This window comes from Enhydra lutris, unplaced genomic scaffold (assembly GCF_002288905.1).
Source record: "Enhydra lutris kenyoni isolate GAN:26980312 unplaced genomic scaffold, ASM228890v2 scaffoldscaffold97, whole genome shotgun sequence".
Taxonomy (NCBI): Eukaryota; Metazoa; Chordata; class Mammalia; order Carnivora; family Mustelidae; genus Enhydra; species Enhydra lutris.
In genome coordinates this window covers 1612279-1625345 of record NW_019154181.1, presented here as the reverse complement: position 1 = coordinate 1625345, position 13067 = coordinate 1612279, and the positions used below count along the sequence as shown (strand labels likewise).

The 13067-nt window shown below is 57.8% G+C and overlaps 1 protein-coding gene across 1 annotated transcript; it reads right to left on the bottom strand.

Moving 5' to 3' along the window:
* Nucleotides 1-105: 105 nt before the first annotated feature.
* LOC111139265 (Smith-Magenis syndrome chromosome region, candidate 8) lies at nucleotides 106-13028 on the bottom strand. Its single transcript, XM_022491499.1, has 2 exons — nucleotides 10030-13028; nucleotides 106-4691 (listed from the first exon to the last, which is right to left on the bottom strand). Exons 1-2 carry the CDS (start codon nucleotides 12387-12389, stop codon nucleotides 4238-4240), a joined length of 2814 nt encoding a protein of 937 aa, XP_022347207.1. The 5' UTR covers nucleotides 12390-13028; the 3' UTR covers nucleotides 106-4237.
* Nucleotides 13029-13067: the final 39 nt, after the last annotated feature.

Here is a 13067-nt window from a genome sequence, read left to right as displayed (position 1 = left end):
CCAGGGTTGGGCACTCAGTGAGCGAGGCACCCCCTGGTCCTGCCTGGAGGGCGCCCGTGGGGCCTGGGGTCCAGCACATTCTTGGTGTTCACTCCAGCACGAGTGGGGACGGGCTGCTTGCAGACTCCATGGCGGGTGGGTGACACACCAGTCCCTATCTGCTTTAACTTTGGGAGCCATGATGCTGCCAAGCCAGTCTTGGCTCCCCCTACCCGGAACTGAAGGCAAAACACCACCTCCAATATCCCCTCACGACGTGGCCTCCATTTTGAAACTGAACAATTATTCCCAGGAAGCTGGGGCTCCCTAGCAGCAGCTTAATTCACTGCAAAGTGCTCGCACGGGGCTCCTCTCCGCCCCAGCCCCCACTTCCTCCTCCCCACGGCCATAACCAAACCTTGACCGGTAAGACCAGATTAGATGAGGGCTCACAGCTTTCTCTGAGGGCTCAGGAACACCTGGTGTGCTCTGACTTTTGCAGCTGAGACCGGTGGTCTTTCCAGCCAGAAGCAAAAATTTGATGCTTTTTCTGTTTTGCGGTCTGTTAATACCATATCTCCTTGGAAGATTCCAGTTCCGTCACTTTCTATCACAGCACTGGAGAAGAGCCAGAGAGCTGGCTGGTGGGCTTCAGAGCACAAACCAAGGCACTTTCTTCTGAGCTGTCTAGGGAGATGGAAGTAAAACCGGATTGCTGGCTTGGGAGATGGGTTCCTTGGAAGGTGGTCGGTACTTGCGGATGGGCTCCCCACCAGCTGAGTGTTACCAGCTGGGCAGCAGCACGAGAAACTGCCCAGGGAGGTGGGGGCGTGCATCCAGCGCTGGAGGAAGTGGGTGGTCGGTGTGTAGGCGAGCTCTTTGCTGCTCTCAGCCTCTGAAACACGTCACGGAACTAACTGTAGCAACCCGGGCACTTGGGGTACAATCTGTTGACCTTCCTGGGATTTGAACTGGGCTGTGTTCTTTGTCTGAGGTGGAAACCTACTGTACCTTGAATATAGCAACAAAGAAGTTAAAAGCTGGATGGGAAATGACAGGGGGGGCTACCATGGTCCATTTCCAAATTCTGGTGCAAGTCACGTAACTTCAGCCACTGCAGTAAATCATGGACAAGTCACGATTTCTAAAATCTGAAGATTCCACCAAAGGAGCAAGATTCCTAAAGGAAACAGTGGGGTGTGAGGCAGCGGCTCAGGTCAGAGCATCCCAAGGGCCGCGGCGCTACAAAGGCTCTGACTCCTCTGTCACGTGGAGTTTCTAGAAATCACTACTGCAGGACTGCTAGCTGATCAGCCTGCTCTCCGCCGGAACCTCCTTGAGAAAGGGTTGGGGGTGGGGCAGGAAGTGTGCTAGATCAGAAATAAAGGCAAAATAAACCCCAGACACACTTCTGGTGCCTGGGACTTCAAAGGGAGTCAGGACTGACAAAGTAGTAAGAGGCACAGATGTCCTCTATTTTCTGCGAAGTGTTTTTAACACGTTTTATTTGAGACAAACCTCAAACGAAAATTCTTAAAGAGAGGAGTCCCACTGCATAGGGCTCCCCCCAACTTCAAATTTAGATGCAGGACTTCTAGTGGGTTCTCCAAAGTGGAGTGGGTCTGGAAAGGGCAGGTCCACGGTCTCCAGCGCCTCCCAAACTGGCTCTGTCCCAGCACCACTTTGAAATCCCTCTGGAAAGAAACACCCCTGGCATCCAGCCATCCTTTGAAACGGCCACAATGGAAAGTTAGACTTTAACCAAAATTTAAAACCTGGAATCTACCTACTGGTCCATGAAGCCATGCAGGAAGGGCTCAAGGGGGAAACTCCTTCCTTAGTTGCGCCCGGAGGCCGGCCCCAGGACGGGACACGCCTGTTCTGTTCACCCCCGCCTGGTCCCTCGCCTCAGCATCCTGGGGCCTTTGTAACCATCCCTGAGACAGACCTTCCACGCAAACCCCCTCCAAAGTGACATCTACTTCAGAGCATGGTAATGATGGCTTTTGCTGCTGGAATGCCATGGAGAACTGACCTTCTGCCTTGATCAGTTTCCCAGGTGACAGCATGGTGATATCACTGTGCAGTCCACGATGGTGTGACACAGGAAAGAAAAGTAACAATGGTACCAACAATCTCTTTCAGTCTCATCAGTGGACCCCAGAGACCTTCCCGTGCCATGGAGATAAAGTGTCGTAAGGTCACGTCCCTGGAGGCATGAGCAGACAGCAGCGAGCCACCCAGTTAGAGAACAAAACAGCATCTTGAACACGAGGGACGCTGGAGGCAGCGATGAAGCAGGGAGCCCACGGAGAGAAACAGGCTTCCTACACAGCCTTCCCCACGTGCAAACACACGCTTCGCCTTTCGAAGCTGCCAAGTCGTTCCTGGCGACTCTTCTGCGTGGGAACATATGCAACGGGCACAGGTACAAAGAAAACCCACAGGATGTAGACAGACCGTCTGCCACAGAAGGTTCTTCTCAGTCCCAGCCTCAGAAGCAAAATCACACACCTCCTGCCAGGACTGGGGCCCCTGACAGAAGCCGACGGCCGGGAGCCAACGGAGGCGGCGGGCCAGGAAGGGGCCATGGGAGTGACATGACATGAATACTCGTCTCGGGTCCCTGCCTGCCCTACACAGCCTCCGTGGTGCACCACGGAGCTGCCTGGGAGGCCAATCTCGACAGCAAGACCCCAACGACACGGTATGCAGCGCCCGGAGACGTGCACACCCAGGAGCGACTGCCTTCTGGCCGGTCCGGGTCCGAAGCACAATTCTCTCGGACCATGTTAAAAAGCAGTCATACTAACGGTTCTCCCTACTTGGAGGAAAAAAGCAGCCATTAAAAAAACGGCGGGAAAAAAGTATAAAAATTGCAAGGTTGCAAGAAACCCTCCACCTACAAACCAATAGCAACTGTGTCAGGGGCGTCAGGGAGGTGAAGCGGGGACTGTCTCCTTCCCCGGGGAGAGGGCTCACGTGGGGCTGGGAGTGAGCCGCTGCGAGGTGAGTGGCTGCAGTGAGGTAACCATATCTGGGGGGCCCGCGTGCGGTGGGAGTGAACAGGGGTGAGGTGCGTGTATGTGCGGGGGTGGCGCGGGGGCAGGAGCGAGCAGTGGTGAGGCTCCCGTGGGCCAGGTCCACGAAGACAGCCACGCAAGGAGGCTTTCCTCCTTCCCGGAGGAGACCCCGGCCCTGGGTTCTCGCCAGCTGGGCTGCTTCTCCAGACCAACCAGCTGGGCAGAACCCCGCTGTCACCGTGCCCAGGAGACCCTGCAAGAGGTAGTGAAGTGGTTGCAAAGGTTTGCTGCGGGTAGAGGACTTGGGGGAGGGAGTGGGACCTCGGCCAAGTCCCAGCACATCTGCCGACCGTCCCCGAGAGCACAGTGTGGCCTCACGGCCTCCAGCCTCCCAGAGGCCTGCTGGCTCCCCAACCCTTGCACAGTGCTGCCGGCCTCGAGGCCCCGCGGCCCTGCCCGTCTCCCGGGCTCTCTAGCTGCGAGCGTGGTTCTCAATCACGAGCAGGGACGAGCGCCTAACTAGCCACTCCAGCTGCCCGGGGGAAAGCAGCCGCGAAAACCACCCACGGGCACTTCTGTGCCTAGTGGGGAAGCCAGGACCAGACAGGGTGCTGCTCGCTCTCCCTACAGCCTTGGGGCCCAGAAGGTTCCGTATCTGCCAGCGCCCAGATGAAGCAGAGCTGCCTCCCTCCACCTCACTCATCCAGAGGCCTCCTCTGGAATGGAGGGCTCTAGGGGGCCAGAAGGAAGGACCCCAGGTGGGATCTGGATGGTCTGTTGTCCTGTCTCCCACTAAACTGTTCCAGGGAATGGGGTGCTTCCCCTGATCTGGCCGCCCAGTGTTTGGGAGCTGACTCTGCCAGCGCGCCCCTCCTGTCTGGGCTTCGCCTTTCCGCCCCTCATCCCGCCCCATCGAGAGAGTGCTGGCTCCCTCCCGGCCCGCTGCCCAGTCCTCAGGAAACCAAGCGGCCCCTCCCGACCGCAGGGGCCACTCCTTGCTAGGTGGAGTGGGGTCTGTCGCTGTCCTCACTGACGCCGAGACCCAGGCACCCGCCTCTGCCCGAGTCCACCTCCCAGACCGCCCTATGCCGCCCGGGGACCGGGGCTGCCACCTTGCATTCCTTCCCCCAATGACACCAGAAGTCTCAAAAGCTCAGAGGCCCGCTTGCTCACGCCCACCCCCCCCTCCCTGTACCCTGAGTCACAGGTCTCGGTCACAGTGGCTGGGGCGGACGTCAGATCTTGTACAAAAAGCTGGGCACGTAGTCGAACCTGAGCATGGGGCGGCCGGTCCCGGGAGCCTCCTGCGTGTAGCGCAGCTTCAGCAGCTCGGCCAGGTGCTGGACCACCTTCACGTCCTCGTTCACCAGGCCCAGGGTCAGCTTCAGGAAGCTTGCCTGGCGGCTGGCAACCACGTCCAGGGTCTCCTGGTCGTGCGCAGGCAGGTGCAGGTGGTGGCAGAAAGTGTAGAGGAAGGCCTTGGAGCAGAGCTCGGTCAGCACGGTTTGGACGTGCAGGTAGTAGGTGCTGCCCCGCTTGATCTGCGTGCGGTGGTCGGCCAGCCGGGGCACCAGGGCGCCCCGGTACAGGGGGCAGCGGAGGGCCTTGTTGTCCAGGTCCAGGACGCTGGTGTAGCGGCTGTAGCGGCTCAGGGCGTGGAGGCTGGTGGTGCCGGCGGGAGACGCCACCCTGAAACACACAGGCCAGCGTCAGGAGGAAAGGCTTGGGCCCGGCCAGCTCCCGCCAGCCAACACTCCCTCGCTCTTTCTGGAAGGCAAATCTGACCCTGATGCCCTTCAAAGGGCTCCTCACCACCCTTGCGACCAAGTCCGAGTGCCTGGGCGTGGCCCAAGGGCCTCTCAAGCCCCATCTGTGACTTCCACGATGACTTCCTGGAAGCCATGCCACACTCTCAGTAGGGCCTCAAAACCCCGGGCCTGTAGGCTCTGCCCAGAGGACCCTTCCCTCCCATTTGTGCTTGCCTCTACGCCAACTTAAACCTTACCCAGCCACCCCGATCCCCTCCCTCAACTTCTCTACTTTTTTGCTTTGTGACCTTGGCCAAGTTCCCTACCCCCTCTGAGCCCCATCTGTAACACAGAGATAACCAGTCCTGCCTCACGTGGTCACTGAACAGACAAAATTGGTCGTGTTTAGGACAGTGCCTGGCCTTCAGTCTCGACAGCCTGGCACCGAACAGTATGGGGACGGCCATTTATCTCCTGTCTCTCCCACCGCACGGCACTTCTGCGGGCCGGGAATGGCTGAACTCGCCTCAGGCCCAGTGCCCGCTACCGCGCTCACAGAGCACAGGCAGGCAAGGCTAGCCCAGCGAGGAAAGGGATCAGGGTGACCCGCCCTAGTAAGCAGCTCTTTAAAACCCCCTAGATCAGTCTTCCCAGAGAAGCCAGAGTCGGCCAGCCTTGCAGTCTGGCAAAGGTCTGGCTGACCAGAGATTTCACAGACCGACACACGTCTGGAATTCAGAGCTTGTGTTAGGTCTCAGGTACTGCGTACAGAGCACTCGGGGGGTCAAGGCAATCTCATTATATTTTTTCCTTCCTAGGTGTTGTCATGTCCTTGTACAGTTAGCAGCACCTGCTGTATGCCAGGCCGCAACCTGGGGACAGAGGAGGGAGTGAGGTACGAGCCTGGTCGGCCAGGAAGATAAGACATGCCCAGGGGACCCCGAGTGAAAGAGGGAGCACCAGGGCCAGGAAGGCTCTGGAGGAACAGCCTCAGAGCTGGGCCTTACAACAAAGGTGGGCTCCGAGAACCTGGGACGGCATCCGGACCACACAAGAGAAGGGTCACAGACGAGAAGACAGAGAGCCACACAGGCCATGCGTCCTGGAAACCATGAGGCGAGCAGTGGGCTGTGGCCCCCGTCACATGGGTGATGAGGCCAGGAGGCTCCCTGGCTTCTCGGGGACCCAGGCCTCCTCAGCTACGCTACCAACGTGCTCAGGCAACTCCCACCCCAGGAGGGGCCCCGTCCATAAGCCAAATGCCCCCCTGAGCCGGGCACATCCGGCCCCTCCGAGGTTCTGCCACGGCGGCAAAGCCAGGCCTCCCCACCCCATGCTCCTGCCCCTCCACTCCAGCCCCCGTCGTGCTGAACACCCGGCCTCAGGCCCGGCCGTCCCCAGGGAGCTCTGGCACCCCACATCTCCCCACACATGTGTCTTCCCACAACACTCCTCACAAGGGGGCAAGGCAGCATGGAAAGCGGCAAGCCCACACCTCTGGTCCCGGCGACACTGCAAGGTGACTGAGAGCCTCGGGCTTCACCTCCCACACCTGTCTTAGATTCCTTACCGTCTGTCCCAACGCCGGGGGTAGGCTCTGGGTGGATGCGAACACCGAGGCCCAGAAAGGGGCCATGGCTCACGCAAGGTCCCCCAGCTGCAAAGTGGCTGAGATGGGATTCAACCAGGGCCTCTGACCCCCCTCCTAGCACCTCCTCCCATCCGTACTGAGCTGTCTGGGGCTTGTTCCTGCGACTTTGCAAGCGATACAATTCTCCTTCATTCTGATTTAAAATAATGGGAAACCAACATGGTTATCTGCCCATCGCGTACCCACAAGCGATGGATCCAGTGCATGAGCATATCCAGGCAGAAGGCCTACTTTAGGGGGAAAAAAACTCAAGCGCTAATGCAGCTGGCAGCTGTGGAGGGGGGAGTCTTTAAAAGCGGTTCATCATCAGAGCTGGTTTTCCGGCAGTCCAGAGCACCTGAATGGGGAGAGACTCTCCTAGGTCTCAGTTCTCAGATTCCAGGTTAACCCAGCACACAGATTAACCCAGCTCCCCCAGACCGGAGCTCCCCCCATTCCCATCCCCACCCTGGGCAAGGAAGTTCATGGCCACACAAAGGCCCCTCTTCTACAACTACTCTTTAATGCCCATCCTCAGATGGGAATCCTCCTGCCTCCCAGTTTCAACACTGGTTCTGCCGGCTGGGGTGACTCACCACTGATACCCATAGCTCTGAGCACTTCTTCAAAGGGCGAGCACAGCAAAGGGTGTTATGTTCTTTCCAGATGTGACCCTTTCCTGCAGCTCTCCACACATGGAGCCCGGGAAGTCCGGCTCGCAGGCACGTTCAACAAGCTTTGCTGGGCGAATGAGAGAGACAGGAGAGGCCTGGTCCAAAAATCCACAGGGCCAATCATGGAAGCATCAGGACCCACAGCGCCCCTCCCTACCTGCCCCGGGCCACAACTCCATGGCTTTTGTCTCTGGATACATTCAGATAGTGTCTGCCACCCACCTCCCAGGATTTCCTCGGGAGAGCTGTGACAAATCCAGTCCCCACTCCAGTGACATGCCCCCTAGCGAACAAGGCCTCGAGCCCCCGCACACTGTAACTCACACCAGAGCAGGACCCTCTGGAGGCAGCCCTTGCCAATCCCCAACATCTGTGCACATCTAGAAGGTCTGAGAAGGTGAGCACTGGGAGACGCTCCCCCTCTCGGGGCTGTTTGCAATGCTCTCGTCTGTCACTTCTGATGGGCCTCTCGCCTTCTCAGAAGGCTGGTTAAAGGCTCTGAAGGCGGGCTGGTGAGGGCTCCACTCAGCATCGGCGGCCCTCTCCAGCCTCCCTTCAGCCTGTGTGCATCCCCGCCAGGTTATCAGAGACGCGCTCGCACTGATCAGACACGGACCAGACGCAATGGGCCTTTCCACACCTGTTCTCACGAGACAGGTCTTGGCAACTCCGTCTATAGACAGAAAGAGCCTCAGAGGTCAAGCTGACAGTATGGTGACAGAGCGGGGACTGGTGTGAGAGACCCTCCCCCATTCCGAAGACGGTGCTCGGCCTGTCACGGGGACGCACCACGCCTGACTCACCGTATGACTCTGGCTGTGGGCTAGGGGCTAGCATTTCACAGTCCTCTATAAATATTTGGCTAATGATCATTCAGTGATCCGACCCTCTCATAGTGGAGGAGGGACTTGTTCATGTGCCCACAGTGGCTGACTACTGGTAGGGCTGGCCCAGGACTCAGACCACCTCCTGCCTTCTCCTCCACCTCAGGGAGCCCACCCACCAGCTACCCTCTCTCGCAGCCACAGGCTTCATGAACTGACCACAGCAGGCTTCCCAAGGCAGCCCCGCCCAGGCCTCAGAACCCTCAATGCCACACTCCAGCTGGGTACCCGATGGAACGGAGCTGGCAGAAGAGATAACTTCTTTTGCCATCCCAGCCCGTTTTAAGGAGGGAATTTCAGGGAAAGCCTCTGGGAAGGGCAAGACTGTCCTGAGCCTGGTCCCGGATAAGCCAGCTGACAACAGACTGAAGTGCATTTTACATTCTCCATCTTTTGGGGGAGAAAAATGGAAAGGGGTCAGGGCTGGGGCGAGGGGAGAGACTCGGAGAAGTGGTATGTGTATGCAAAGGACACGAACCCGTTCTTCCACCAAGATCAGGGGCAAATGCAATCCCTGAAAAGCCCTTGCCTTGCTGGGACAGACAGGCTACACCCGAGCACAGAGCTGGCATCAGCAGAGGGACCGGATCCTGGGAGGAAGGACACAGTCTGCAAGGGCGCCCGGGGCAGCCTCTCACTCCCCAGCCTGTGTCTGTGCCCATAAGCAAGGGCCCCCGCTCGGTCTCCTGGGTGGCCCGAAGAAGGGGCTGCTCCAGGGGTCTGGGCCATGTCACACCAAGTCCCCATGTCATCACTCTTTTCCCACACTGGCAAGCTCGTCCTCCTGGTGCCTCAGCCGAAGACCCCCAGCCTTCCCCAGGCACCCCCTCCCTCACTTCCCACATATTACTCAGTCGCCCCCTCTGTTTCCTTAGAACACACGATGCACCTGCTGTTGGCACTCCCCTCCCTGTCACCCGTCTCCCCTGGAGAACTATGAATTCCTCCAGGCCAGTGCCCTTGCTCAGGCACCTCCAGATGACCCCCCAGCACCCACCAGCACGGTCAGTGAGCCAAAGCAGGACGTGGAGGCGCCACCTGCTTAAACACCACTGCCACAACCCCGCGGAAAGCCTAATACAGCAAGGGTTAGAAAGAGGGCACGGTGACTCCTGCAAGAGGGGGAAACACAAGGCCACTCGAGTGACGGGGACCTCGCTGATACTAGGGACCAATGCAAAAGGAGAGTCGGAAAACTGGAACGAACGATTGCTGATTGCAGCATGGCAGAAATCCCTTCTCTCTTCCCATGTGGCACGGGAAGCACAGGCTGGCTGTGTCAGCACCGCTGTCTTACAGATGTGCCAAGTGGGTGCAGAGAAGTGAACGAGGAAACACAACACCGTGCCTACTCCGAGGGAAAGAGACCCTTGGGCCAGACAACTTGTCAAGCAGTATTTGGAAAAAAGACAATGAGTCTACTGCAACACAAGCATTGTGGGGAAATGAAATAGAAAGCATTCAAGCAGAGAAGTGGCTCTTGCATTTCTGGAGGCGAGGGGTGGGGGGGAGACAGCCTTCTAAGGACAGTGGAATGAAAGCCACGGAGTTCCCTGATGTCCCTGTCACAGTGATGGCTGCCACCTTCTAGGACTACCACAGCCCTTTCTCAGAAGCCGACCTCTCCTCGATCATTTACACCAGAGTGTGAATTTGAGAATCAGAGAGAATCTGAGATCTAGAAGTCTGGCTGTTCCCCAAACCTTGCCGTATACCAGAGAAACTCCAGGTCTTGCCCTAGACCAACTGAACCAGAACCTCTGTGGGGGGCAGGGGGACGACCCAGAACTCCATGATCTAGAAAACTCCTAAATAATTCTGACACAGCAGGTCGCAGGCCAGGGCTGGCAACCAGCACTGAACGGCAATCCCTCCTGCGAGGGATGACGAAACAGAAGACCAGAGAAAGGGAATGATCTGCCGAAAGCTACGGAAGGAGCTGGTGTCGAGGGCCCAGTCTGGAAGCCAGGTCCCCCAATTCCGGGCCCACCACGTGAACCTGTGCACCTCCCCCAGAGGGCTGTACGCCCGTAGCCTCGTCTCTAACAGGACGGGGCCCTTCCCTACCCGCTCCTACGGGCAACCAGATACCTCTGCAGGCCGATAAGCTTCCACTTCTGAAAATCCGTGATATGCAAAGGAGAAGAGACCCAGTGCTTCACCGGTTTGGCGTAACGGCTGTGGTTGGGGACAAAGATGGACAGCGCCGTCACCAGCTTCCTCACTATGGCCTCGTCCTCCCCCAGGACCACAAGTGTCCTTCCGCTGAGCAGGGAGTAGATGGCCGGGTGGGCAAAGGGGTACTGACGGATGAATTTTAAGGCGTTCTGGCCGGCCCTCTTTTTATGCCTCTCGGAAGAGGAGCCACTGGAATGAGCAGAGGCGGGAGTCCGGTCTGAGCTGGTGGAGGTTACACTGCTCATGTTGCTGGCAGTGTCCGAGCAGGCGTCCAAGCTGGTCTTACTGACGTCCCGGCTCGCCAGCAGGCGGTCCGGGTCCAGTTCATCAGCAGGGAAGCCTTCGGAACTGTCGTCTCGGGAAGGGCTGGCATTTTCCACTGCAAAGTCCACATGGAACCCCTGATCCTTCTGCCTATAGCGCTGCGGGGGGATGCTCACCACTCCGTCCTGCTCCAAGGGCGTGTGGGCTGGAGGGGAGAGGGGCACCTGCAGACTGTCGCTCTCCTTCCCAATACAGCAGGAGGTGTCTATTTGTGATGGGGGGGTTTCTAAGCTGCCCTCCTCTGCCTCACCCAGCTCCGGCGGGCTGACGCTGGCCCGGAAGTGGATGGCTCCGTCACTGTCATTTGCATAGGATTCTTCTTCGTTAATGGCACTTGGGTAGCTGGCCTTAAAATCGTCAGGGATGAGGGCCTCCGAGGGGCAGGTGCTGAGGACTTCAATACTGTCCTCGCTGATGGTCCTGTGGCTGACCGCTTTGCTCCGGACCACCTGGGGGCTCAGTGGCACCGTGAGGCTGGCCTGGCTGTCGGACTTAGGCAGCACAGCAGCAGACTTCTCTGTGCCCAGAACCTCGATGCTTTCGCCACTGCTGATGCTCCCTTTCATATCCATATCCAAGTAGTCCAAGTTTTCCTGGGGGTCAAGACTGCTCATTTTTGTCACCTCCACTTCCTTGTACTCCTCATCTCCAAGTTCCTGCTCCATCTTGATGGGCACAGACTCCACACTGGACTTGTAAGAACCAACGCTAATTAACACTTGAGGAATCGGACATTCTTCCAAAGATCTGGAAGGCGGCCTGCCTGGACCGGGCCTAGGGGGTGCACTCTCTAGTTTCTCTGCCACCCTGTCGTCGACCTCCACAAAATCTTCAAAGAGAAAGTTTGTTATATGCTGTTGTTTTAGAAGTGCTCTGTCAATCTGGCTGGTCAGGAGGTAGCACAGGTCTCCTCTGAACATGTGCTCTATGTGGCTGAGCTGAGCCAGGGTCTGGGTGAAATATTCAGTGTCACAGAGCTCTTCCAAGGTCTTCAGCTTCTTGTCAAAACACTTGGTGGACTTTGCTTTGATGAGCTTCGGGGTATAAGCAGGTCTGCAGGTGTAAAGGTCTGTGTCAGCAGACTCATCGAGGTTAGAGGTAGTGGCTGCCTGGCTGGCCTGATCCTGGGTGTGTTCCGACTCCCCAGGATACGGAGCAGACCCCTTCAACTTTCGATGCGGGTACGAGCGGATCTGTTTCAGCAGGTCTTGATGTTCAATGATAGACTTCTCTACACTGGCCAGTTCATTGGCTTTCTCAATTGCCTGAGATGAGTAAAAGCCTTTGTCATTGGCCTTCTTCTGGATCTCCGTTTCCGTGTGCAGCACTGTCCTGGTGTAATCCAAGTCTTTCAGTTTTTTTTCAAGTTCTCCCGCAAAAGCCTTCCTGTTGCCTGTCTTCAAGCACTCAGAAGCTTTGGAAAATTCAGTCGAGAGCTCCTGAAACTGCTGCATGATTTTGTGCTGGTCCGCTGAGATATAAGCCATACAAAAGGGCCTCACAAAGCCCCGGGCCTCTAGGTCGTACAGGGTAAGGTGGTGCACGTAGGCAAAGGCTCCCTCCTTGGAGTCTCCCAGCACCACCTTGGAGTCCTCCACAAAGTTCAGCTTGGGGTAGGCAGAACCAGGGGGATGGCCAACAAAGGAAGCCTGGTAATCCACAGACATGATCCGCAAGGAGAAATAATTGAGATCGAAAGTACCAAAAACTTTGGTGTCATTGGGGATGGTCAGCAAGGGCTGGGGTCCCACCTGCTCCGAGAACTCGGAAATAAGAATGAAGTCCCGAGAGAACTTGGCCCCGGACAGTTTGGACCATGGGTTGGCTCCCTGGCTGGCGAAGGGGAAGAGTGGCACCGAGTACTCTTCAGGCAAGGGGGGCTCATTGTAAGGCTCCTCCTCGTACTCCTCCTCTTTGGTGAAGGCCACCACGTCAGGGGCGCTGATCATATTTCCAGATATACGGAGAGAACATTGAGAGGAAGTGAGAAAGAATGAAGGGGTAATCAACGCAGGGAAGTCAGGCCTCTGGAAGAGGAAGCAAAGCCCCTGCGGTCTTCTTTGCGCCCTCAGGGGTACCAGGCTGCCCCTCACAGACTCGAAGACTCGAACTCCCACAGTCCCCTAAGAGGTATAGCTCCTCTACAGCCCTCAGAGGCCCATGGACTCCGCAGGTCCAGAAGACCAGGTAGGCCGGTTGTCCTCCTCTTCCTCCTCCTCCTCCTCCGGCGAGAGCGTCCGGCGCAGGACACCTGCAGCGAGGTCACCGGCACTCCCCGGACCCCACCGCGACAGCGACAGCCCAGCCCTAAACCGGTGCCTAACGTGGGGCTACGAGGCGCCGCAAGGACCAGTCAAGCGTTGCCGCCCCCACGGCCCGAGGGCAGAAACCGTCGCGGCTCCTCGGACGCCACAACCCGGAGCCAGCTACCGCGGCGCCGCCATCTTGGTGTCACATGACTCGCGGTTTCTGCGCCGCGTGACCCGGAAGCGTCCGCGTAGGCTTCCGAGCGGGAAAGAAAAAGATTGTGAGCGCGCGACAGGTCTGGGCAGAACCGTCCAGCGGCCTCTCCCAAGGACGAGTCGACTCACCAACCGCTGTCGGAAAGCAAAAGAAGTGTGGCGGAA